Source organism: Eumetopias jubatus, unplaced genomic scaffold (genome assembly GCF_037043125.1).
Source record: "Eumetopias jubatus isolate StellerSeaLion01/CBP00866 unplaced genomic scaffold, mEumJub1_p1.0 scaffold_7, whole genome shotgun sequence".
Lineage (NCBI taxonomy): Eukaryota > Metazoa > Chordata > Mammalia > Carnivora > Otariidae > Eumetopias > Eumetopias jubatus.
The window spans coordinates 62,413,568-62,440,993 of NW_028274813.1; the positions used below are offsets into that span (position 1 = coordinate 62,413,568).

At 44.4% G+C, this 27,426-nt stretch overlaps 1 protein-coding gene across 1 annotated transcript; it reads left to right on the forward strand.

Moving 5' to 3' along the window:
• The first annotated feature begins 958 nt into the window (after positions 1-958).
• Positions 959-26,887, forward strand: EGLN3 (egl-9 family hypoxia inducible factor 3). The gene is made up of 5 exons (XM_028114736.2): positions 959-1,645; positions 20,155-20,274; positions 21,863-21,999; positions 23,738-23,811; positions 25,243-26,887. Exons 1-5 carry the CDS (start codon positions 1,289-1,291, stop codon positions 25,272-25,274), a joined length of 720 nt encoding a protein of 239 aa, XP_027970537.1. The 5' UTR covers positions 959-1,288; the 3' UTR covers positions 25,275-26,887.
• The last annotated feature ends 539 nt before the right edge of the window (positions 26,888-27,426 follow it).

Here is a 27,426-nt window from a genome sequence, read left to right on the forward strand (position 1 = left end):
GTGACTTTGCATGTAATTTAGGAATCTTTTTTCCCTGATTCTAATCTCTGGTGTTCGGTAGGAAAGGGAATGAAAAAACTCCATAAATCGGTCAGCTTACCTTTGGATAACCAAAAAGTCTTTTAGGTGGTGTCCATCCCTCCTATGTAAGTGTAGTTTCTTGTAGAAAAAGTGAGATCGGAGACCTAGCATTTAGTCTGTCTTTTGGCGGATATACCTAGATGGCTGTTACATGAGCATGTGATTAATTCTGAAGGCAAACTTTCAGAACACCCTTTTTGAGTAAGAAGCTCGAAAGAGAAGTCGATGAAAACATCCAGCAAAGCAAAATACAGCATTTTCAGGTTATTTCAGGATATTCAGTCAGATAATATCCTGCATTTCTTCACTGTGCATATCTACTTCTCTCCCTCTCCCTCCCCCCCCCATCGAAAAGACACAGGGCTTTGGGGACACAGGGGTTAGGGAAATGTTTAATTTTAGTTAAAACTGGATTTCTCCCAGTCTCTCAGTGGCTTGAGTCTCCTGACCTGGGTCAAACAGCAGAGGCAAGGGGAATAAGGAAAGGCACCAGGTAAAGCTAGAACGAGATCACTGTTGAATACACATACTTGTTACGGAGTCTGTTACTCTGTTCAAGAGGTGACCAGCCCAGAACGTGGCCGGAAACCGTGCTAATTTCATTTACATTTTCAGAGTTGAGATCCAGGTTTTCAAGTTTGTGATGGGATTTTATGCCAAACATATGCAAATCGATCTCAGTCTAAAAATTCCGTATGTTCTCCAGCCTCTCCTCTAGTCACAAACAACCGAGGCTGGCGCCGGGCAGCGGTAGCCGGGCAGCGGTAGCCGGGCAGCGGGGGACGGGCCCGGGAAGGGCAGTCCCGGAGGCGGGCCCGGGGCGGGGCCTGGGCGGGGCCCGTGACGCGCCGAGTCGGCCGGCTTGGAGGCCGGACCTCATCCTCTCCCCGCCTGGGGCCGCCGCGGCACCAGGGGTGGGTCGGCATCTCCAAAAGGGGCCCTTCGACTCCACGCTGGGCCAGTCCGGCGCCGGGTCGTGGAGCCCCGCGCAGCTCCCACTGGTCTCTGAAGGGATCCCTCCTCCCAGAGTTTCGCGCAACTTTCCCCTCTCCCTGGCGCGGCGGCGGCGGCGGCGGCTCGGGGACCGTGGCCGCCGCAGGTAGCTGAACCCCGGGCCACGCTCTCCGCGCCTCGGCTGCGCGCGCGCGTCGGTCGCTCCGGGTCTCCGTGCACGCTGGGGATCCCCGGGCTCGGCTCTGAGGGCGAGATGCCTCTGGGACACATCATGAGGCTGGATCTGGAGAAAATCGCCCTGGAGTACATCGTGCCCTGTCTGCACGAGGTGGGCTTCTGCTACCTGGACAACTTCCTCGGCGAGGTGGTGGGCGACTGCGTCCTGGAACGCGTCAAGCAGCTGCACTGCAACGGGGCCCTGCGGGACGGCCAGTTGGCGGGGCCGCGCGCCGGCGTCTCCAAGCGGCACCTGCGGGGCGATCAGATCACGTGGATCGGGGGCAACGAGGAGGGCTGCGAGGCCATCAGCTTCCTCCTGTCCCTCATCGACAGGCTTGTCCTGTACTGCGGGAGCCGGCTGGGCAAATACTACGTCAAGGAAAGGTCCAAGGTAGGACGCGCGCGGGCTGCCCGCCGCCGCTGTAGCCCGCGGGGACTGGGGACTTTCGGAGCCCGTTGTCTGTTGCCTTCGCAGGGCTGCAAGTGAACTTTAGTTTTTCACCGAGAGCGAGCAGTCGGTCTGGCTCCCCCTCCTCCACCCCTCCTTCGAGCGAAAATCCATGCTAAGGGACTCAGGTGTATCGTTACGATGACCTTCTGTTAACTGAAATAATGGGTCTGGTGGGTCAAAGCGGACAAGCTGTGGGTTTGTTTGTTTGTTTGTTTGTTTTGGTCTGAATTTAATACATGAAGGTTCTCAAAGGTCCAGATGAGGGACAGGTTATTCAAAACACTGCGTATGATCTGAGACACGTGTGAATTCATATTAAATGGCCACTTTAAAGGCACCTACTATTGTACTTCATTGTGTTCAGAGGGTATTCCTTAAAAAAAAAAAAAAGGCACTGCTCAAGAATTCTGGAGACAGTTGTGATTTTTCGGTGTGGCATTTGGTGTGTGGAGTTTGACAGGTGAGAAGAAAGTTTGACCTGTGAAAGAGTAAAGCTGCTTTTCACTTTTGAGTGAGTGGTGCCCTTGGCTTGTTGCACCCAGGACACTAGGAGATCACCCACTTGATTAGAAGATTCTCTGCTGCTGGTGCTGAGCCCTACACCACCACCTTCCCTTTCCTATCAGATCCACCCAAAACAACTAGTTAAGCGATGGGGAGAAGGAAGTCAAGTACCTCTGGGAAGAGACCATGTTTTTGTTCACACAGCCAGAAGTGACTCCCTGGGTGGTAATTTATCTTGGAAACATTTACAGGTACACTGGCAGAACTATGGGAACGTGAAGTACAGCCATGCAGGTCCATGTACATTACTTTGGCATAGTCTGGCTACTCAGTCTTCTCTACAAATGATAATCCAGTGCTTTTCCCGTGGCAGTTCTGAGTGATTTGCCCTTTTATTGCGCACTGGTCAAGGTGCACGGGGAGCTGTAGAGAACTTTAACACAGTGAGGCACAGCGTGCTAGCATGAGAAGAAAGGGGCACCATTCTTAACCACATGTGTAGTATTTCTCAGTTCAAGATGGACCCTTTGATAAAACGTACCATTATCGTCTCATTTGTCTCGTAGACTGAGGGGACATTTTTAATAAAGGGTGAAGACTGGCATGTGTAGGAAGGAAGAGGTTGGAGTGGGGGAACAGAGTAGGGGAGAAAACACATTGCTGTATTCCTTTCAAGCCAGGAGGACAGGAATAGAATGTCTGAGAGCACTTATTAATCAGACACAAAGTAAATCTTGAGAGAAAATGCTGCTTTCTAAATTTTGATTTGGGGAAAATTCAGTTACCTGGACTCTGTAGAAGGTTGATGTTGAAGTGTTTCTTTACTCTTTTATCATTTGGGTGATTAGAAAGCCATTTGTCTTGGTTAGTTTTGTTTTTGTACTGAGTGACCTTGCCTCCTGGGGCGGGAATGGTGGGGGGGGGGTGAAGGGCTAGCCTCAGTGTTACCTAAGTGCTTGTTGCTTCAGTCTGGAAGAGCAGATGACTTCTTATCAGTTTTTCAAGTTTCATTTCAACTCAGGTGCTAAGAATTTTACCCCCCGGCATTCTGGGAAGTAATTTGCTCAGAGGGAGGTCAGAATTAATTGGTAGAAAGATGTCACTAACAAATTTGAAAGTTAAGGATTTGTATTTACCTGTGACTTAAAGGACTGTCCGTGGTAGGGTTGTAGGCTAGGATTTGACTCGACAAATTGAATGAGAAACACTGTGTACGTCTGGGTAAGGAAAAAGAAAGATCTCTAGATCTAAAGATTCTTCAGTTATAGATTATCTTCTGGATAGAACAAATAACTTCTCAGTTAACCCTTTCAGAGGGTCACTGAATTGAAAAGAGAAATTCATCTTTCGTCCATAACCTAGATCTCCAGCTTTTCTTTGGTTGTCTTGGCACAAAGCTCTTCATTCCTGTCCTTTAGAAAAATCATCTCTAGGTTGGGATATTCCGTGGCCAACTGGAGCCGAATGTAAACCAGGCTTGACCAAACAATTATTAGAGTCAAAAAATAAAAAGTTTGATTTGCTTGTTACATAGTTCTCCTTAGCTTTGTGCCCTTGGGTCTTGTTAAAGCATCTACATGATGTACATTAGTTTCACATTAATTTAACTTTATTCTCTTCCCTCAACTGAGTGCCTTACTCTGTGCTGCTTCCCAGAGTAGTGATATAAGCCCAGTTTCCTGCTGCATCCTCCAAGCAGGTGTTCAGTAGAAACTAAATTTTTAAAAGGTAGAATGTGTACATTTATTTTCAAATTTTATTTATGATGTATTATTATGGAAAATTTCAAACATGTATATGAGGTACAGAGGTTGGTGTAATGAGTTATGCTCCTATGACCCATTTTCAACGATCGCCAATTTATACATTTGTTTTAGACCAGTTGTTTTTTAGATATTTCTTGGGGTTATCCTAATTAAATACTTTTTTTCCTTGGACTTTTAAAGGTCATTGAATAATGCAAGAATGCCCTTTATCTCAGTGAAGCAAAAGCAAAGACATGGGGAATAAAATAGAAATATATATGTTGGACCTAAAGTTGAAACCGTGGAAGAGAATGGAAAGAAATATTAAAGGCTTCTCCCTTTCTGCCAAAAAAAAGTTGTTACCAGTCAGAATTTATCTTCCTTCACTTTGTTGGAGAAAAATCCAAGGGTGCTGGAGACCCTCTGGGGAAGTGGTTTCCTAAAATGCACAGCAGCATGGCGCCCCCTAACTTCAAGCATGGTCATTGCTTCCAGGCTATCAAGAGATTTCTTATCTATTACTGCCTTTTGGAGAATTTAGACCATATCCAAGATAAACATTGGTCATAATTTGCTCCTTTTGCTTTGGCTGCCTAGATCTTGGAAATGGCTGTTTTCCAGAGAACGTGTAATTTATGGAGCCGAATGTTCTTCCTGCTTGAAGCATCTCAGTGTAGGCTCACTATTTAGTAACTTTAACAATAGTAACTACTTTTTATTGAGCAGTTTGCCTGGTCTGGCCCTGTGCTAAGCACTTTATAAACACTGTCTATCTGATTTAGTCTTCAGAATCAGAAACTTCAGCAAATTGAGTGATTGAATTGTTCCCCCAAGGTCACAAAGTGAGTGGTAAGCAGCAGTTTATCTTAGGTGTTAGGGGCTTAGGCTTGGGCTCAGGAACTTTGTGGCCTCAGGTAAGTTGCTTACTTTTCACCAAGTGTAAAACGAGGGGTAATAATACCTTAAAGCTTTTTTGGGGGAAGGAGCATTAAATAAGATAACGCACATAAAATTCTTAGCGGAATTCTGTGCCCCCGTGAATGTTATGAGGCTGTAAGCGGAAGATTTAGAATTCTAACCCAGTTCTGTCTGACTCCAGAGTTTGGGTTCTTGACTATTCTCTTTTCCGTCCTTGGATTTGCTCAGTGGCGTTCGCTCTGTGTGGGGGTACTGTGCAGGGGCTGGGGATACCAAGGTAAACAGGCATAATCTCTGCCTCATAGAGCTTCCATTGCCATGTACTTTCGAATGGTAGGATCCTGTAGTTCCCACTCGATTAATTCCCAAGCTTACAACAGCAAAAAGACAAAACCCAAACATTGAAGAGGAAAGTGAAGCGCTGGGCTAATGTTTTCCTACTGTTATTTGCAGGAAAAGTATTTGCTAACAAGGTTGGTTGTGAGGATCCCTGACCAGAGTAGTTCTGGACAGTGGGGTCACGGGAGTTGTACTGTGAACAGATAGATCAGCCCGCCTGAAGCAGCACAGACAAAAGATGCCTCAGCAGTAAGTTATGAGTAAAAGAAAATGGGTTGCAAGGTGGTGGGTGAGCAGTAACAGTTGTAGCCCACCCTTCTCATGTGATATCGGGAATATCTTTTACTCGAGGGAGCTTATCATGGCTGCAAGCTACTTTAAGCAAAAATGGCATAATACACTCAAAGATCAGGATATGTCTCAGGACCCAAGTGCAGGAAATGCGATCAGGGTTCGCAGAAGACTGGGGCCATGAACCAGGAACCCGAAAGTCCGAAGGACAGCTGGTGTGTTAGTTGTTTTCTGCGGAGCTTTATGGCCCTCATCTTTGCTTCTCTGCATGTGCCCTTAATTTCTGCCCCAACCTACTTACCATCTAGCTTTGGCTGCTTCTCCGTGCATATGGCTCAAGATGGCTGCCTCACAATGGCCACCCAGCCTCAGTTGAGACATACAGAGACTCAACTAACATTCCAGAATCCCTGTTTTCATTCTCTGGAGTAAAGTCTGATGGTTTCACCTTGGTCCAGGGGACCTGTCAGCCTGGGTTGGGGGTGGTAGTGGGAGTGTAGAATCCTATGAAACCATAGTTGCCGGGGCCAACGAAAGGTCCCGTTCTTAAAGAGCACGGTGTTTGAGGACTAGACACCATACACGGTGTCTCTGTAATTAAGATCTTAAAAATCTATCTGTGAAGAAGATATTTTAGGGGGACGAGTCACTGAGTTTGAAGCACTGGAATATCTTCTTGTAAGGATGTGAGGAATTTCTAGAAAAGGTTTTATATTTCAAAATAACTTAGCTCCTGGAGGAAGGACATTAATTCAAGGAAATAATTTATAGGATACAACCTCAGTGACAGGGAAGCAAGTTTCCCCATTGGGTGAGCTTTCATAATGTTCTTGGTCGATTTTGTTGAATGACACATGCGAGCAAGGAAAAGACGTGTGTGTGTGTGTGTGTGTGTGTGTGTGTGTGTGTGTGTATGTGTTTACCTTGTAATTTCTTTTGCTCAATTTTGGGCCCCTGGCCACTCCACCACATCTTATCTGCTTGCAGTGATGTGACAAATCAGCAGGTATCAGTTTATTTATCCACAAATCATTAAATGCCTTGCACTGCGGTGGACCAGTACACGGACAGGCAAAGGGAGGTGGAAAGTGATTATAAAACCACCTAGAGAAGAAGTATGCTGAAAACAGAGTGGGGTGAGATAGTTGTCACCAACTTTGCTTTCTCTTTTTCTGGTTAAACAGTCCCCCTGTACACTGATTTGTCACTTTTTGTTTTCTCCTCTTTGGGCTTTCAACAATTTCTCTGTTTACTTAAAGTGAGAAGTGACCAAAAATACACAGACCTTTAATAATACAGGAGTTTAGAGCTGGAAAGGTATGAGAAATCACACCTATCCAGTCCGTCAGTCACTCAGCAGGTAAGGTGTTTTTGTATTTGGAGAGATGAGGTCTTATGCAAGCCCTCAGAGAAGGGATCGGGATGTGTCTCGGGCCTGAGCAAAGAAAGGTACTTTAGAGAGGGGCTTGCTTCATGAGTCAGGTAGGCTAGGAGACAGGGTTGTTAGGTTAATTCAGTCACATCAGCGTGTGATTTGGGAATTTTAAGTATAGTGATGACTTAAAAATGATAAACACCCTTAGGTGGAATTATGTGCGTTCGACTTTTGGGTGTCATGAATTGTTTCCCTTTCTGACCTTGCTCAGCTCAAGCAAAATTTGTAAATTCCTTCCTGTATCCTGACTCTGGCTAGAAAAATTTCAAATTTGTAAATAACAAGCAGCCTCGCATGTTACTATTCCATTCCGTAAACACACCATGTATGGAAGATTTCTCTGCCGAAGCTCCAAGGTGGGGTGGAGTTTAACCCATAATGAGCAGAGCACGTATGAGAAGCATCTCCAAGCACTCCAGCATCGTGCCCTTCAGGATAAAACGTAGAGGACCTTGCCTGTGGGCCACGTTTACTCAGTTTGGCAAGACCTCTGCCTCTGACACACCTTTGTGGCCTTGGGTACATTAAGTGACATTTTGACCCAAGTCTGTTGAGCACCCAGGAAGCAGCTTGCAGCTTTAGCACTATGGAGAAGGTTATTCATTCTTTGTTAATTATTACAGCAACAGATTTGACCATTTCTTTGTAGTAGCACTTTGTAGTTGTTAAGTAATATTGCTCTAAGAAATGGGTGTCATTTTTCTCTAGTGTTTGTCAAATGCTGACGTTCTGACAGTAATGATAGTTCAGATGTATTCTGCTGGGCAACTGCCAGGGGTGCCCAGCGGGTAGTGGAATCCAGAGGCACTGGAATTGTAAATGCGACAGACAAATCATTTTATGATGCCAGACTAAGGAATTCAGTTTTGGCTGGTGGCCAGGAGCCGTTGATTTGGCTCAGATTCAGAGCCGTGTGTCTGTTTGCCAAGCGAGATTAGTTAGCTTGGTTCATTATACATAGAATTTATACCCCGTTTCCCTCGATTATCTTAATCTCAAACCAGGGTGGCACTTACCTTAATTTTGTATCTTCTTTTGATGGTGATTTGTGGGTTATATTCGTATTCTTGGTTTGGTGAACTGGGAGTGACTGAGGGTTTTATTTTTCACCCCCTCCCCCAACTCGATCCCAGATTTACGGACATGTGGGTGTATGGTCATATGATGTGGGCTTTCAGATCTGGGACTGGATTCATTCAGTACCTCCTTACTGAGCGTCCCTCATTTTTGTGCCATGTGAATACCTCCTTATTAGGCCATGCCAGGTTTTTATCCTTCAGGAGATATAGTGATCGATGTTTCTCAAGTTCTGGAATAATTGTGTCTATTTCATACTAAATATTCTTTTTCCTCCCAAAATGAGGCCAAAATGCTATTACCATGTAAAACAAGTTCCAAGCTACAAAGGATCAAAGACTATGATGGTAGTCTCGGGTTTTTTTTTTCACTGGGAAGAAAACAAAACGACAAACTCAATTCCAGGTGTCAGTGACATCTATTTCTGGTTCTGCTGGGGGAGCTTGAAGCTGTTTTGAAGTGTTCAGGATAATACTCTTTTGAGCATTGCTTGAAAGTAGTAAGGACATACCATTTTAAACAGTTCGCTCTTCTTCGGGAGCTTGCTCTGTGTTCTCCCTACACAACACGTAGAACAAAGATTTCTTCCTGTGCCCCTCCCTCCATGCCCCCTCCTATTTCTCCCCATCTTTCTAGTTAAATCTGAGGGACTATTACTCAGAGAGCTCCATACCCCCACACAGAACTGACAGGGAGTCTTTTTTTGTGTGTGTGCTTTTGGGTGTTTTTGGATGGCTTCTTTCGGATTCATACTGTTTTGCAGGTTAATTTGAATGACCGGAGTGGGTGGATAAGCAAAACCTTTTTATTTATATTTTTATTCTTAATTTTAATTATTTATTTCTTTTAAGATTTTATTTTTTAAGGAATCGCTACACCCAACGTGGGGCTCAAACTCACAACCCCAAGATCAGGAGTCCCATGCTCTACTGACTGAGCCAGCGTTTTAAAACCCAAAACATTGAACACTCTGGCAGGAACATGCAATATTATTGGTTCAAATTTGGCCTGTTTTGGACTGTTTTGGATTTTTGTTTTGGTTTTGTTTTAGGTTGACTGTGGAACCTCAGGTTTTGTCTTTTTTTTTTTTTCTTTTTCTTTAACTAAATTTTGTTTTGCTTTCATAGTAGGTAGGACTCCCTGCGGAGGGAATTATTTTAAAGAGACTTATTTTAACCGTAAATCACCTGCCTTTGTTTCCTGTTCTCCCTGTGATCCATTTTAATGTGATTTTGCCAGACTGTAAGTAGTCCAAAACCCAACACTAATCATGTTGTCTCCATGCTTTCAGCAGACCCAACCATGCTCTCACCCCAGTGTCTACCGTACGTGCTGTGAACTTCTTACCATGTCATTTAAGGTCTTCCATGTCTGACCCCATTTGACCCCATCTGACCTACACTTAATCTCCTGCTGACCGACTTCCCTTCCCTCCCACTCCCTGAAATGCTGGAAGCTGATTTGCCAGGCACACTGAGCTTCCCTATTGTCTTCTGCTTTTCAGAATCCATCTTAGTGCCTTCTGCTTCCCAGAACTCTGTGGGTAGCTCAGTCCATGCCTCCCTGCTACATATAGACGTACCTGTATTTACTTACTTACTTAGTTACCTTACCCTCCATTTACTTATAAATGCAGAGACTCTTAAGCTTGATACATACTTTTAGTGCCTCAGAATAGTCTCTTACAATTCATAGGTGCCTGACTTAATTTCATCTTCAAAAGGAACTTTGATTTCAAAGGCTGTCAGGGTGTCAAAAAAGCTATAAATATTTTGTTAGGTGAAAAAAAGATTTCGCAGTGTGGCCCCTAATTTGATGTCAAAGTGTTTAAATATTTTATTATATTAACATGCTATGAAGGAGCCTCGCAAAGACAAGACTTTGGCTTTATGAGGTTTTTTTTCCTCCGTTGTGAAATTTTATTCTTGGCCCCAGAAAATACCCAAGGCACGCCTGGATCCTGGCAGCTCATACCTACGGGGCTGGCGCCGGGAAGCAAGAAAATCCAGGACCGTGAGCTTGGAGCCCTGGCTTCTGATCCTGGCTCTGGCAAGTGGTGTCTCAGGACCTCCATCTCCGTTTCTGCATGCATGAGATAGATTTTTATTTTTATATTTTAATTTAATTTAGTTGGTACCAACCACTAGGCCCTAGGATGGGCAGATTACATTTTAGTTCATCTCGCCGTGATCTGGGGCAAGTCTGTTTTCTGAGCCTTGCTTTCCTCATCTATACCATGGATGTGATACTATTTCTCTGCCTCCGGGATTATAGGGAATTAAATGAAAATTGAGACTGAATTTCCATCTGAGAGGGCAAATAGGTGCTCTCAGTGCTTCTTATTTGATTCCCGAAGAGACTCCTACCCGCGGTCACACTCCAGCGCTGACATGACAGTAATCCTCAGCAATGCCCCAGAGTTACAATTGGAATGTTCCCTGCCAGCTTTAGGAATCACACTGCCAAGCCTGTGCCAGAAACTGCCTGAGGAATCCCTGCTGTGCCCACCACCTCCTCCGTCTACCCACCAGCCTCCCCAGATTAACCAGCGCCCGTGACTAATGACTCTCCACCTGCTACCATCTAGGGTGAGGCGTTGCCCAAAAACTCTTGGTTTTTGCCACGGAATCGTCATGGTTCGCAAAGTGGGGTTGTTGGACCAGCTGCATCAGCATTGTCTAGAAACTTGCCATAAATGCAAGTTCTTGGGCCTCTCCCCAGACCTTGTTAATCAGAAGCTCATGAGTCCTCCAGGTGATTCTCACACATGCTAAAGTTTGAGAAACACTGAGTGTAATGAGTAAGAGGAGGCTAAACGGAGGCGGGGGGAGGGTGCTATAGCTTCCTACACTTTCCCTGTTAGTAAGAAAATCAGAGTTCAATTGTTTGCTCAGATCTGAGTTTATTCGTTGCTACAACGAAAACATACAAGCACGTGAAGTTTATTTGGGAGATTTTTTGAGAAAAACCCACTACCTGTTAACATGTTAAGACACTTTTTTCTGTTATTTGTAGCAGTAAACTTAAATTTTCTAGAGCCAGCTTTGGAGCGCGGTTTGGATCTGATTCCCTCCTGTTCACGTTAAATGGAGAGGGGGAAGGAAGAATCTTTGTTAATGACCTCATCAGGGTATTGCCGCCCTCCGTGGGCCCAAGAGTCTCGCGAGAAGTGTGAGCTGAAGGCACCAGGAGGAAGGAGACAGGATCCTCGTGATTTTGGATGAGCACAAACTGGAAGCACAGACTGCTTTGGTTATGTGTTAACTGTCGTGCGCTCCCCATGAATCCCACACAGAAGCCCAAGGTGGTGTCTGGCCCTCTGGGGTCGGATGGCTGCCCCATGGGAGACCTGAGAAGGCCGAGGTGAGGAGCTCTTTCCGGGTGGGGAGGAACGCTGACAACCAAATCCATCGTGGTGGGAAGTCAAGGGTAGGACCTGGAGAAGGGCGGAGAGTAGCTGCCGCTTGGCCCTTTCTTCCGCCCGGAGTGTATCTGGTGAGTCAGGAGAGTCATCTGAGAATCAACCTTTTTGCTTTATCTTGGAGCTAAAGCGGTTGCTCTGGAAATAAGAGCACCTGTTTCAGTTAACAAATGCTTCCTGATACTTTAGAAGCAGTGTTTAGTAGTGGAAAGACCATGCTTAGTTCTGTAACGTTCCATGAGTTACTTCGGGTTTCTCACCCTATGTTTGTGAAATGGGGCTTTGTATGTTCCTTGGAAGAACATGGGGACACATAAATTAATGATCCCTGTCCCCCAGATTCAGAGCCAGCCACTCCTTTATTTCTAGTCCCCTTGCCGCTCCCCCAAATAGTTTCTACTTTGCTCTCAGAGGAGCCTTTTACTTTCTACTCCTCGAAGTTTCCCCTCTGCATCTCACTCCTCCCCTAGGCCTCAGTGGGTCTGTATCCAGTGTATTCTAGTTAACGTGCTTTTCAGAAAGTTCTGTATACAGTGGATTCCAGTTGACACGCTACTACTGGAGTTGTCTCCTGAGCAAGCTTTGCTTGTGAGTAAGGACAGCTTATCTCATCTCTGGCATTCCTTTGCATTTACCAGGTGCCGCTCCTTTGACAAAAACACTTTTGTATTTCCTTTAAAATGTTTTCTCCCTTGGTCATTTATCTTCTGACTTTGAAACAAGTGTGAAAACCTTGGCTGGAGCTAACAAGGAAAGGTCCCAAGACGCCGATTTCCTCCCATAGAACCTGGGCCTGGGAAGAGCAGCCTGGGGATGACCTGGGCTAATTGTTGAGCAATTGTATCCAAAGCAGATGTGGGTTGTGCTGGGGCTGCAGAGAGTTTAGAGTGGGGGTGAGTTTGCTGTGGGAGTAGCTGAAGCAAAGACCATGTGGACAGCTGGTACTTTGCACCAGGAATGAGTCAGGCTCCTTTGCCCTGTGCTTTTGTTAACACCCCCCCCACCCCAAACCATCTTGGAGCTTTCGTTCACAGACTCAATACCAAGCACCCTCCTTTTTCATATTTTTGTCTTTTTTTTTTTTTTTTTTTTGCCCTTTACAGTTTTCTATGATTAGGGAAAGGGTGCTAGGCAAGGGTGAGAGGGATTCAGATACTTAAAGTAGAACCTAAGATCTTTGTACCCCCCAAAATGGATGACTTGGTTCATGGTAGACATTAGGTAGGTGGTGCTGATGAAGCATGACTTGATGGTGGAGGCCTCACACTCTGCAGCCAGACAAACTGGGTTCGAAAAGGCAGGGGACCGAACCTCCTGGTGCCTCAGTTTCCCCATCTGTAAAATAGACATAAGGATGTCTCCTGCCATATGGGGTTATTTATGAATATTGAATGAGGGGGGCTATTCAGGAAACACATAGAACAGTGTCAGGCACGTAGTAAGCACTACACAAATGTTTGTTCAGTAAATCAGTGTGTCTCCTGAATGTCATAGGTTCTAATTCCAACTGATTTGCTGTGTGTCATTTCTTTCATTGAGCAGATAGATTTTTCCAGGTGCTGAAGGGCACATGTAAATAAAAGATCTGGCTTCCTAGAAAGTTCTCTATTTTTTCCAGCATAGTTGCCGTGTCCCTAGGGAATTGCTGGTAAAGTGCCTGGTTTTAGCTTTAAGAAGATTGTTGCATTTTTCATGTGTTTTGACTGGTAACTTTTTTTTATTACCCGTTTATAAAATCTTGTCTTACCAATTATATTTGAGTTATGGATTCCCTTAACATATTTGAGGATTCATGGCAGATGAGAACTTAAGGACAGCCATATTTAATTTTCTGACAGTCCTGCAACCGCAAACATTCTTGTTTTCCTCTTATTCTCAGAGCCTTTCTGAGAACTGCAGGTGAAGTTTTGTTTTTCTGAGAAGGCTGTTTCTCACAACAAAAGAAGTTAAATACTGTGAGTCCCTACCCCCATATTGCCTTAAGGATTACCCATGAATTTGTTTTTCTATACAAAGACGGTAACTTGGAGGTTCCAGGGTTTTAATGACTTTTCCTGAGAACTTGTGAGCAGGGAGACTCGAGCTGCTGCTCACCTTCCCCATAATCAGGAAACGAAATGGGATGGTATGTGGAAAGCACCACCCCAAGTGCCACCTGGCCGCATAGGTCCTCAGGAAATGGCAGCTGATACAGTAAGGAGAAAGGCGTTGGAAAGGTTACTGTTAAAGGCCCCTCTTAATGTCCTTCACCCTGAGTCTGGCTGACTTTTGCTGATTTCATAAGTGCAAGGAAGCACTTATTCAAAACATTTCTCTGGTGACTCGGGTAGTGCCGGGGGAGGGCTGTCCTGTGCCGGTTCCCTCGGCAGTCTGCCCTGCGGTGTGCTCGGGTGTGGGCTGGCTGCCACCCTCACGCAGCGCACGTAGCCCTGTCACTCAGCCGGCACCCTGCTGGCGGGGAGCCAGGCCTCGCGGGAAGGGCCGCCTTTCCAAACCCAAACAGCCTGTATTGATATGTCGATGTTTCCTGGCCTGTTTACTGTGCTTAATTGCAGAGCTCTGGCTGAATCCTCTCCAAGGAGAGGAATTAACCACAATTCAGAAAGGAATGACAATAGTTTCTTAAATTCTTGGCCTCGCAGAGTTTCAGTGGCTTCTCCTGGGAGGGTGATTCACTCAAGTTCATGCACGAAGTGCAGGATTCCCTGGAATAGAATCTTGATCTAGTGCAGTCAGACTTTACAGTGAATCCCCTGTGATTTTATGCAGGCATGTGTGTGTGTGTGTATGCACGCGCGCATATTTTTGAGGTGGGGGTGGCAGCCTAACTCTTTAATGAAGAATTTCAAGGGGCTTTGGCATCTGGTAAAACTGCCATCACTGAGCTAGGAGAACTAAATCGAAGGTTCTAGAGTCTGGGTAGTTGGTGGTGGTTTGGATGATCCCAGAGCTAGGACCAAATTCATAGTAGAGCAGAACAAGGGCATGGATGGAAAAGTCTACTTGGGGACAGGTTTTCAAGTGAAGATGGTAAATTCCTACCCCCACAGGCACGATGCTGTCACCTGACCAGAAAGGGGTGGAGAGATCCCCATCACCAGAGCAACTGAGAATTGGTTAGACCTTCTTACTTTTATTTTCAGAATTACCAAAACTCTTGCATTTCAACAAAATTCATTCATGGGGGGGTATGATGATTATTGCTCTAAACTGAAAGTGAGGTTTTGTGTCGCAGTGCCCTGGGTTTGGGAAGAGGCTTTTTTTTTTTTTTTTAAGTAGTCTCCACAACCAGCGTGGAGCCCAACGTGGGATTTGAACTCAGGACCCTGAGATCAAGATGTGAGCTGAGACCAAGAGCCAGATGCTTAACTGACTGAGCCACCCAGGTGCTCCAGGAAGAAGTATTTTTAGTGTGGATTTAGAACAAATGAGGAAGGCAGAAGTGGTTCTCAGTGTAGAAATAGAATAGCAGAAAACATTTTAATGAATAACTTGAGGCTTGTTGAAAGGATTACTTACCTTACAGTTGTAATTTGTCTGGTGTTCTGACTCCCCTGAATTGTCGGATACTGAAACTTTGGGAAGGAGAACATGGTAGTTGGCCAAGGCTCACGTTATTGCTCACCAAAAGTATATTTCCTATATTTTCCTCATTTTGTTACATCAGTCTTTAACTAGAAGCACTAGGCAGAAGGAGAAAGGTAGGTTTGCTCTTAACCAACAGGATAGATAACAAGCAAGATGCCAAGGTAACTCGTGACAGTTTGCAGAGTTTCCTACTTCTCTAAAGTGCCTACGTTATCTACAACTAATGTCTTCATGCCAACCTGGATGAAGTTAGAGTGAATGTAGAAGTTTCTAAAGCAGTTTTTATGTTTATGAGCGGTTCATCATCACCTTGAGAGCTTGCTTTTTTTGGTTCAGTTTCAGATGAAGGATGGGACTGACAGCGGTGTGAACTTTGCAGAGTGACATTTTCTGGAAACTCTTGTATTTCTTCTAAAGTCTTTACACATCGGGTTCTCCGTGTAGTTAATTGTCTCATGGTGGAGAGAGGAAGGACCCTGTCCAGAGCCGACATGGCGGGAAGGCTGGAGGAGGCCCATGGAATGTGGATGCCACTGAAGGATGAGGCCGTGCCATTGGACAGGATGCATCTGAGCCAGGCGAGGAGAGATGGGGGAGTGCCCACCTGGCGCTCAGGAACTGTCCCAGAGTAGCTTGACTGCTTAGGAGACCACAGACGGTGACCTCAGAGTAGAGCCTGTTGTATTTTTTAGTGGCCCTGGTTAAAAAAATGGGATAAAACCTGTTCAGGAGAGTTTGCATGCACATCTGGTTCCGTTGCCTGTCTCTCTCCTAAGGTCTGCAGATTTGGAACACCGGGCCTTTGTTACAAAGGACAGCAGACTCCCTGCTTGTAGGCAGCAGAGCGCACTCACCGGAGTTCTGACACATCTATTCCTGATTGGCTCTAATCATTTATGTTCCTTGGAAGCACCAAAAGCTGTTTGAGTTAGCCAGTCCTGGATTTGAAGCTACAGAGCACTTAAGTAGAGTCCGGTCCCTGAAGAGGAGACATTCAGAAGCCCTGGCTGAGGGGAATAGCTTAATATATATAGCTAAAGAAGCAGCGTTTGGTGTATGCCAGGCCTTGCACTCAGCATTTTACACGACTTAACTCCTTCAGTCCTCATAAGCCCATTTTACAGATGAGAAAACAGAGGTATGAAGAGGTTAAGTACAGGCTATCCTGTATTTAGGTTGCATTTTATTCAAAGTATGCTTGTGCTCAAGATCATTCATAATTCGAAGCAAATCCTTACAAAGACTGACTGGTCCACTGAGTGGACCAAAATACGGGTTTGACCGTCACTCAACCAGGTAGCTTTGAAGTTATGCTATTCTTGACACATTTCTTTAAAATGGATTCACATTGATTGCAAATTAAAATGAGTTGATTAATATTTTTAATTTGCTAAATTAAATTTTACGTAAAAGGCCCCTTTATAACTTGTTTAAGACCAAGTCATACTAGTGAATCTGACTCCAAAGTCATGAACGATGTGAAATACGTTTCTATCAAAATCTAGATCATTGATTGTTATTAGGGAGGTGGTTAGTCTAACTGGAGGCTGGATGGGTCAGGTGTGCCCCCTTCCCACCTGGGGGTCTGAAGTGATCATCATCGCTGGATGGACAGTGGAGGTTGCCGATGGCACTTTTTGAAACTGGTTTATACATGCAGTCAAGCTGTGGCTGCTTTCAGTCAAGAGCATTCTGTGTAGGCATTGGAATGGAAATCTTCAGCTTTCCTTTTCCAACGTTACCTTTGGGATTGATGAGATATGGTTTCTTAAGCCAGCTCAGCGATAACTCCAATAGAACCACTGTTTTTTATTCTACCTGTGGTTTTGGGGGAACAGATTTTGTTACTTGGATTTGGCTATTAAAATTCTGTGTATCTGTGTGCATCTTCAAAGAATGCATAGACAGTCCCTGCCTGAATGTGGCCACCTAGATGTCTAGAGCACCTAGCTCTGCTCTAGAGCTAGCCTGGGAGGGGTTCACCCCTCCGCTCATTTCCTTTTGCCACAGAGCTCTAGAAAGGCCTCCAGGGGTGGTGGGAGGGGGGACTGTGGGGTGGGGGCACAGCAGCATCAGAGGAAGAAATGGTGGATGCCTTTATATATTATAAATCCCTTCCCAGGCTTGATGAGGCTTAGATAGCCCTGCAGTCGAACCGCTCTGTTTCTGGGGTTTGTTTCTGTCCTCTGCACAAATTGGCACAGAAATGCATGACTGGTTGTTGAAGGGAGCGTTGCTTCTCAACACATCCTTAGCCTCCTGGTTCTAGACTGTGTCAGAGACCAACAAATAGTTGGGAATGTGCCCAAGCCTAAGACCTATCTCCTATGGCTCTTGTCCAGAAAACACTGATAAAATTGGCCTGTGTAGTTTCGACGGGCCCACCGAGGCCCACAATAATTTCCTTCCATTGTTTCAGATTTGATGCTGTGGCTTCAGAAACCAGGAGAGAGGGTGAAGATTGGCTCTGGCCAGAAAAATTCCCTCTGTTGCCCTCCCCTAAGCAGTTAGATACTTTGCTGACACTTAGGAGTTTTGTGCTAATAAGTCCCTGGGAGGTGCTAGCTCTTTTTCTGCGTGTGTGTTTTTGTAGATGCAGGTATTCGTAAAGGAGGTACTACTGTGAGTTTGTATCTACTTTTTTCAGTATTTACTGCAAACTGAATTCTGTGGCAGACAGGTGCTTCATAATGCCCTGAAGAACCCTGTTGCTCCTTCTGGGGTTGCTGCTTAGCTAGAGTCTCAGACCTTTGGAGGCCCTCCAACCTGTGCCCCTCCTTCTAGAAAAAAAACTAGGCCTGGGATCACACAATTCGTTGCTGAGGGAACCAGATGGCAGGCATCCAGACCACTGACCTTTTCCGTAGAGTAGGACTGTTTAAGAATATAAGATTATATAGTATGGATGGGGCACTGTGCTTTTCAGGGCCTCACAGTGGGGGGAGGTTGAGAGGGTAGGGAATCTAGCCTATAAATGTTTGTGGCTTAAGTGACTTTCATTATTGGCTCAGTGGTGGCTCTTACAATCCTAATAGCTGCTCCCAGGGATGAGTAATTCCCTAGTCAGTATAGGTGACTTCATTTATCTCTTCTTCCCAGCCAGGCCCATCATTTCCGCCTGCTACCAGTCAGCTTTCTTCAAGCCATCCTTTGCTTGGTGGTCCCATCATTTGTTAAATCTTGATTGCAGTGGCCTCAACATTCCACTTTCTGGACGAGGTTCGGGCCAACAGCCTCACTTCAGCTCCAAGATACGACATTGCATTGACATTGTTAGATGCTCAGAGGCGGGTTGCGGGGATTGATAGCCGCATGAGGGATACGGTGATTTAAGAGTTACGATCATTGTTAAAGCCAGGTTGCTGTTGAGCCTGATTGTTCTAGTATGCCGTGTGCGTGAAGCCTTTGAAGCTCCGTGCTTTGTTCATGTTTTCATGCTGCTGCTGGGAGTGACTTGGCGGCCACAGTGTTGAAGCTGATTCATTGAGCCACTAATGCCTTAGTTTGGGCCTCTACCTGACTGATGGTTTTACCAGCGAAACAGCCCTGCCCTTTATGAGGGAAAATACCAACTGGATCACTAAGTGTATGTTTGAAGATAGGTTTTTAAAAATGACAGAAATCTTGGGGCGCCTGGGTGGCTCAGTCGGTTATGCCTTCAGCTCAGGTCATGATCTCAGGGTCCTGGGAATGAGCCCCGCATCGGGCTCCCTGCTCGGCAGGGAGTCTGCTTGAGATTCTGTCTCTCCCTCTGCTCCTCCCCCCGACTTGTGCTGTCTCTCTGAAATAAATCTTTAAAATAAAATGACTAGAGACCGGACACCTGGGTGGCTCAGTCAGTTAAGCGTTTGCCTTCGGCTCAGGTTATGACCCCAGGGTCCTGGGATCGAGCCCCATGTCAGGCTCCCTGCTCAGCGGGAAGCCTGCTTCTCCCTCTCCCACTCCCCCTGCTTGTGTTCCCTCTCTCGCTGTCTCTGTCAAATAAGTAAATAAAATCTTAAAGAAATGACAGAGACCTCTTATCCTTTAGAGGACAGAGCCATTTGCTTATTTATTCACTTAATCAAATTTTTAACAGACACCTTCCATGTGGCAGGCACTGTTTTAGGCACTAAGATTGCCTCAGCCAACAAAATAGGAAAAATACCCCTTTCCTCATCTTATGTTGTCAATTCCAGTATCTTCCCTGCATATGCCTCATCCCTATGAGAATATTTGAGAAATAAGGCAGTGTCCTGTGAAGAGAACTAGCTTTTGCATTTTGCCCCTTGTTTTCTATTCCTTGCTATAATTTTCCCATGGAACAATTAGAGGTTTGATACCTGCTTAATAGTAATTCTCTAATAGTAATTTTTAGTAGGATTTGTTTTTATGGCTTTCTACTTTATTCCTCCACCTGGCTGTTACAGGTAGTGCCTGGGCAAAGGAAGAGAACTTCAGGTTATTGCCTGATGGGATAGTTATCAGTAGGCAAGACGATGAGCATTGTGAAACATACCTAGATGTGTCTGTGGCTTCCTCTATGAATTGGACCTGATTGTGCTGCCTGTGGTAACAAATTGGGGCACAGTTTCCTTCCTTCCGACTGACCTTTCCCTTTTCTTCCTGTCCTAAGTATTTTATTGAGCAAGCCTGATCTTTTCCGCCTTTGTGATTGGTTCCTATCTCTTTGTCAATGCACGGATCTTTAGCCATTGTTCTAAGACAGCTGGTGATTCGGTGATTGAGGAGCACTTATTATACCAGGCATAATCCCTAAACTCCATTACCCAGTGAGTCTGATTTTGTGGGTCTAGGATGGGAACCCAGAATCTGCTTTTTCAAAGAGGATTGGAGAAAAGCAGGGCATCCTCATGATGATGTAGCTGGGTTACTGTCTGAAATGTTCTAGAACTGTGGGAATATTGCTGAACCACTTTCCACTTGGGCTGAGCCATAAGGTATGACTTGGCTGTTAATCTTACACCACGACGGTGAGTCTCGATTTATGTACTGTCCATGCAATTAAGAAGCCCGTGGCCGCCTGTAAATGTCACATAGCACCCAAAGAAACTGCATTACTCAGCTGTTCCCCGGTGGGAGAAGATGGTCTCGGCTTTGTTTAACCAGCTTTCTTGGGATTTCTCCATAGGCAATGGTGGCTTGCTACCCAGGAAATGGGACGGGTTATGTTCGACATGTGGACAACCCCAACGGCGATGGCCGCTGCATCACCTGCATCTACTATCTGAACAAGAATTGGGACGCCAAGGTACTCTGGCATAAAGGGAGTAGAACGTGGGGCTAGAAACTCTAGGGGAAATAATTCAGATGACTTAGAGGAGGGTTTGGAATTCATAATTCCCACGGATGAATTTTGTCTACTTCACCATTTCCTTTTTGTCTCCTACTATGGTGTTAGTACTTAAGTTGATCAGACGAAAATAATGGATGTGAAATTAATCTGGTGGGGGCAGCGGGGGTGGGGGGCAGTAGGGAGGGTCATTACTAGGTTGTGGGAAGGGTGGTTGATAAAGAGAAGGTAATTTATTTTAGGAATGGGGATAAATTTTTTTGGGGGGGGGATCTAATCCAGAGCTGGTAGGACTTTCAGTGCACAGTAAGATACATACTTCTTCCTTCCAGCAGCAATGTTGTGAGAGAATTCCACAAAAATAGAACTAACTGTAGGATATAAAACCGGCCCCAAGTGAGGTTTCCCACACAGTTCTCTTGGGGTGATATGTCTCGTTGGTGGCCGCTTGCCATGGCTCACCATGGTTTGTGAATGTCAAAGGCTTTCTGGCTTATTTTTGTATTTTTGAACATATAGATAGATAGAGATGTGAAGTCTGGTTCCACGCTTACAGACATTTGTCTGGAATTTGTATGCTTTCTGAAACTTAAGGATGATTTAGGAGTCAGAAGTCAGAGAACTTTTCAAGCTCATTTGGCATTTGAACCTTCTGCATCTCCATTTTCTGTTCATTGGGGCAGATACCGGTCGTCCGAAAGCACAAGGATATTTTATCTGGTGTCAGGGAAACAAAACCTGGGAAACCAGTGAGTCAGATGTCTCTTCTCCCTATTTGGTAACATGATTGGAATACATCCCTTAGTTGTCTTTTAAAATCTTGAAAGGTAGTGTTATAGGCAAGAGAGTAAAGTTATCAGGTCAGTGATAGTAAATCATGAAGTATGAAATCATGCAACAAATATTTGAGTGCCTGTTAATGCCAGGCATTGTGCTGTGCAGAAGCATTGATGTGTGAGGCCTGGATTCTACCTTGATATGGTTATCCCAGCAGGAGATTTGGGTGTACATATTTTTAAAAAGAAATCAAGGAAGAGAGTGATGCATGTACTGAAAAGTGTAGATAAGGTAGTCTGAGTTCAGAAAAAGAATATGTAACTTCCAGCTGATAAGATCACATAGGAGCTGGAGAAATTCAAAAGAAAGCCGTAAATTCTAATTGAAGGGGATGTTATGTGTGATGACTGTCCTAGGAAGTTCTTAATATTAGATGGAACCATATGAAGTTGCCGGTGGGTTTTTGTAGGTCAAAAACAGATGTTGACAGGTTTGTGTGATTGGACGTAATAGCACTCCATTTTGTGTCCACGGGTTTCATGACTGGGGTAGGAAGGCTTCATTCCGTATGAGGTGGATAAGGAGAGATGACTAGCTAAGTTGGAAAGAAAAAGAAGTACAAGGTGTAAGGTTGGAGAGAATTTTGGGAGTAATATACACCTGGACTGGAGGTTGGAAGATGGCATTGTTTCCAGATGAGGCTGAAATACCATTGTTAGCCAATTATGTGTGAGGCTAGGAAATAATCCATCTTCTTTGTGGCCCTCAGCTACACGGTGGGGTCCTGCGGATATTTCCAGAAGGGAAATCATTCATAGCAGATGTGGAGCCCATTTTTGACAGACTCTTGTTCTTCTGGTCAGACCGCCGGAACCCACATGAAGTCCAGCCTTCCTATGCGACCAGGTAATAGCCAGGGCCATGATTCCTCCTGAGAAGCTTCTGTATAGAACCCAGTTCCCAGAGAAGTCCCTAAACTTGCGTCCTGTGTATATGAGGGACCAATCACACTCCAAGGCTGATAGCAAACCTGTTAGAAGGCAATCACAGTTAAAGGGGAAACTAGTATTCCTTAGGTTCTTCACAAAACCTAATGTCAACTGGAACTGTTAACAAATTGTTTTCCCTTAGGTGAGCATGGTGGGTTCCAGATTTCCCAGTGTTTTTCCCTTCTTCCTTTGCCATTCCTCCCTGAAACAAATCTAACATTGAAGTAGCCCTAGAGACTGTTGGCACTCACATATCAGGAATTCTGATGGTTAACTCCGGATGGGTTTACAAGTTGCCTATTGCAAACAGAGAGAGAACCTTGAGAAAAGAGAGAGGAATTTGTTCCGACTTCTTTTCCTTTTTACCCTTTCTTTCCCTTAAAATTGGTTTGGGCCCACTGTACCCATCATGTTCCAGGAATGGGATTTTTTTAAAAGCCCCTTCTTTAGCTCAAGCATGAGAAGGTTTTCAGAGTAACTCAACAATTAAACTTGTTAAGATTACACCAAGAGTTTCTAGATTAATACCAATTTCGGAATATGCCTCTCATTACCTTTGTTTTATGGCCTGAGCTGGAAACCAGGTGGTGGCCCCATGCTGTGGGGATGCAGCTTGAACTGGGAATCACAGTTGGGGGCAGGGGGAGAGAACTTTGGTAGGATAATGACTTGAACCTTAACAAGCCTAATTAAATTAGAATCACATGTGTGAAGTAGTTAAGATTTATAGGTGTTCCCCTCCAGAAATCACCATCTGAGCCCCACACAGAGTTGCATATTAAATGTCAAGTTGGAATGTGCCCTAGGTGAGCAGGTAACTAATTCTACCCCCAGAGCCTGGTTGTGGCTTGTTTAATAGGGTATGAAAATTGGCCCCTGTCATTTGTGCCCGAATTCCCTCAGGATTCCCCAATCTCTTGATGACCTAAGTCACAGGAGAAACATTAGCAGATGTTGATGGGAAGCCCTTGAAAAAAATCAAGGGCTGTAGAAATTCCAGTAGTTAATAATAATTAGGAAATGAAACTTTTTGAAAACTCATGCATGAAATGATTCCTATTACAGTCTGTCCCATAGATGGGATAAAGCAAATTAATGGAAACACAGTAGAAAGCTTGAGGGCATCATTATTCTGTTGCATCCTTGCCTCAGTATCCAAAACTAAGGAAAGCAAGCCAAGAGCTTTAAGCGTTCTGTCATTTAAATAATTTACTCTTCAAAGCTTTACTCAACTGTCACCTCCTCTTCTCTGTGTTCTCCCCAAAAGCTTGGGTCTCTCGAGTCTTGATTAGAATGACTCCCTTCTAGTCCTATCTGTGTAGATCATCTTGACCTGTCACATTATTTGTTAAATTGCCTGTCTCCCCTGTGAGAGCCTGAGCTCCTTGAGAAAGCGGCAGATTTATTCACAGGATCATTTGAATTCCCATTGCTCAGGATAATGCCTGCTGCATACTTGGAATTCCTTACGTGTTTTATTACATTTAAATAGAATTGAAACCAGGGAAGTTTATTTTAAATTAAAATTGGGACGGACTTCTAATAATAGGGAAGACTTTAAATGTTGGCTTTAAGAATGCCTCTGATGTGAGATTCATAGTATTTTTTATTTTTTGGTAGTATTTTTAAACTTCTTTTATATCTGCTTATCACAGATACGCTATGACCGTTTGGTACTTTGATGCTGAAGAAAGGGCAGAAGCCAAAAAGAAATTCAGGAATTTAACGAGTAGGTGTTTGAAATTTTTCTGTGACTTTTAGTCGGGTCAATCTATGACTTTCAGTTAACATTTGTATATATATTCTGATATATACTTGACCCTTGAACAATGAGGGTGGGGTTAGGGGTGCTGACCCTCCCTCATTGAAAATCTGCATATACCTTTTGACTCTCCAACACTTGACTAATAATTGCTTCCTGTTGACAGGAAGCCTTAAACATAAACAGGCAATCAACACACATTTTGTATGTTCTGTGTATATTCTATATTATATTACAATAAAGTAAGCTAAGGAAAAGAATGCTATTAAGAAAATCATTAGGAAGACGTTTTGTTTCCCCGCCCCCAAAAAGACGTTTTCTTTTTTTTTCCCCAAAGATTTTATTTATTTGAGAGAGAGAGCATGAGAGAGAGAGCACGAGCAGGGGGGGTACAGAGGCAGAGGGAGAAGCAGACTCCCCGCTGAGCAGGGAGCTGGATGTGGGACTCGATCCCAGGACACTGGGATCATGACCTGAGCCGAAGGCAGACTCTTAACCGACTGAGCCACCCAGGCGCCCAAGAAAATACATTTTCACTACTGCGCTGTATTTATCAAATACAGTTTTTGTGGACGTGGACCCATACAGTTCAAATCCATATTGTTCAGGGGTCATGGTGCTCTGTTCAGTCCTGGGCTGTGGCTTAGCCTCACGTGTAATGACGTCTTGATGGGCTGAATCCCGAAACCCTGGCCTTAGCTCCCCTGGAAAAATCAGAAAAAATGCAAAGGACCTCCCCTGCGAATGTCCACTGATTGTGTGACAGTAAATAGTTAACCTTTTATCATTGATGTTCACCCCTCAAACATAGCATTCAGTTTGGCCCATGATTTTGGCACATTTCATAGGGGATACAATGGAGCGCAGCTAGAATGGTTAATGTATTATATTGGTGTGGGACTGTGACTGTCTCTACAAACACTGGGCTCACGTAATACAAACTGAGTATGACTTAACGCTGTTCCCTCCAACCTTAACGCCATTCCTGTCTGCCTCCAGCTGTAAGGCAGCGTTTCCCAAAATACGCTGTCTCGAAACACTCATCCCGCTAGTGGTCTTGCCAAGTTGGTTTGTGAAAGGTAAATTTCTGGCCCCCTAAATGTGGGAAATGTTACATACTGTATCCTTCTCTTGAAGAGTCACAGTGGTCATTGGCATGTTAATCAAGAGAAGTTCATCTAAGATTGAAATAAAGATGTATGCAACATTGCCTGTTACCCATTTGGAACCAAAGAAAACACATTATGCTAAGTCCTATGGGGCAGGGGGCATTGTGCTCAACTTTGTATTATAGGATGGGAAGTCTTCGCTGGAGGCTTTTTTGATGCCATTTGTGGCATTAAACTCATCAGATCTGGCTCCTTACCCTCTTTATTTTCTCTTCTGTCCCCAACCCAGGGAAAACTGAATCTGCCCTCACTGAAGACTGACTGTGCTCTGAAATCTGCTGGCCTCGTTCATTTTAGTAATGGTTCCTGAGGTCTCTCTAAGAGTTGAAATCCAAAGAAGGCCTCTTCCATGACTCGGTGACAAGAAGCCCCCCTCCTGCTTGCATCCCTCACATCCCTGTCTTACGTATGGTACTTTTGTGTTTTCTTGCCAAAACTGCGTCCACCTTCAGACACTCTCTTTGCCAGATGAACTCATTTGCTAACTCCAGAAATACCTGCAGACGACCTAGCTGGCCAGCGGTTGAACCGATATATTTGGTAATACTGGCTATCAACACAAGATCCTGGAAGCATGGGCAAGGGAATGAATCTTACTTGCACTTTATGTACACTTCCTGGTTTGAAAGGAGGAGGTTTGCAAAGAAAAACAAAATGGCGACAGATGCCACCGAGAGGCATCCGTGAAGCCTTCACCGCAGGAGACAGAAATTGGTGTCATCTGAACAGTTTCCAGATGTTCTCAATCCCGGGCTTTTGGGGTTTCTGGAGAATTACCACAACCTAGTGACATTATTACCTCTAGAAAGGGCTAGAGGTAATGTCCTAGTTCTCAATTTAGAAGTATCCTGTGGGTGGACACCCTCTTTTTCCTGGTCCTGCAACCTGGACTTGCTGCCTCTGCCCCATTTTGCTGAAAGTAGGGCTTTCTGGTCACAGATGATCTACCATCTATCTTTTATTTTCACTTCTTACTTGGAGAACCTAATTCCCCAGAGGCAAAAACTAGACCTTAATTGTTTGGGTTACTTTGTTGAAATGGAATTTGAATTTCAATCGAAGGGGAAAAGAACCCACCTGGCAGGTAGCTTCAGCGGCAACAACCTCTGGTAACTGGTATTGAGAGACGTGGGTCTACCAATACACGATAAACCTGTGTGCATCTTGGTCCGTCGGAGAATGGCAGTGGGGTTGGAAATGTAGGCATTCCCGTGTTTCAGTTTTCCTTTTCAATGCGCTCACCCTTCTTGTTTAACAGAATGAGACAGTAACAAAAAATGGGGTGTTGTATTTTAAAAAGGAGATGGAAAGCAAAAATCCCAGAAGGCTATTTGAGTTTGTCCACGTTTTCTGTCCCTAGTAGTCTTTCTTCAACAGAACTGAAGCACAGGTTCCACTGCCTCAAGAATTCTGAATTGTGCACCTATTCTATGAAAGTTTAGTCTTCCTAGTTTTCAATTCCATTTTCGTTTTTTAAATCCCCTTAGTGTCTTGCATACAAATTCCATGAACATGAAAGAGCCAGAAATATATTCTTCTTTTGTCATTTATAGGTATATACACTTTCCAAGAAAGAAGCTTATTTTTTTTTTTTTCCATTTCTGGTTTTGGAAAATTCCCAGATAAGACTTGTCTTCATTCTCACAACTGCTCTATTTTTTTTCATAGTGCTTATCACCTTCTAACTTCCCATGTAATTTACTTATTTATTATGTTTGTTGTCTTGTATCCTTTCTCTAGAGTGTAAGCACAATGAAGACAGGGATTTTTGTATGTTTTTAATCAACGGAATGTATTCCCAGCACCTAAAATAGTGCCTGGCACACTAAGGGCTCAGTAAATACTTTGTTGAATAAACTTCCTCTCCTACCTTAGTGTTTTCGTGGCTTGATTCATTTCCTCCATCCTTGGCAAAAAAGGCTCGCTAGAAGTTTTTATACACCTCTTTCTCTCATTGACTTACAGATTGAGGCTAAGAGTGTTAGAAAGCTTTGGTCCTAGTGTCATTCCGTATCTGTTTCCCTGTTGGAATAGGTCTTTGACCACCATGAGTCTGAAAACTGAACAAAGAAAAATTCTGCCCTTCGGGAGCTTGGGACTGTAGGGGGAACATGAGAATAGCCTCAGACAGGACAGAGTACATCCCTCCTTTGGAACAATTTTGAAAAACAAAAGGATGAGAGAAGGAAAGAACGTTGTTCACTAGGAATTTCATATCCCACAAAATTGTAATGAAGTTTTTCCCACGGTTACTAATGTCATGAGGATGCTAGTGACAAGATTCTGAAGGAATATCATGTCATTCCAATAGTATGTGTTGTATCTTTCACCTGAGTCATTATTTTGACTTGCCAAAAGATCCGACCTCTTGGGCCTTGGCTTATTCCTTTCAAAGGTCCTGTAAACTAATAAG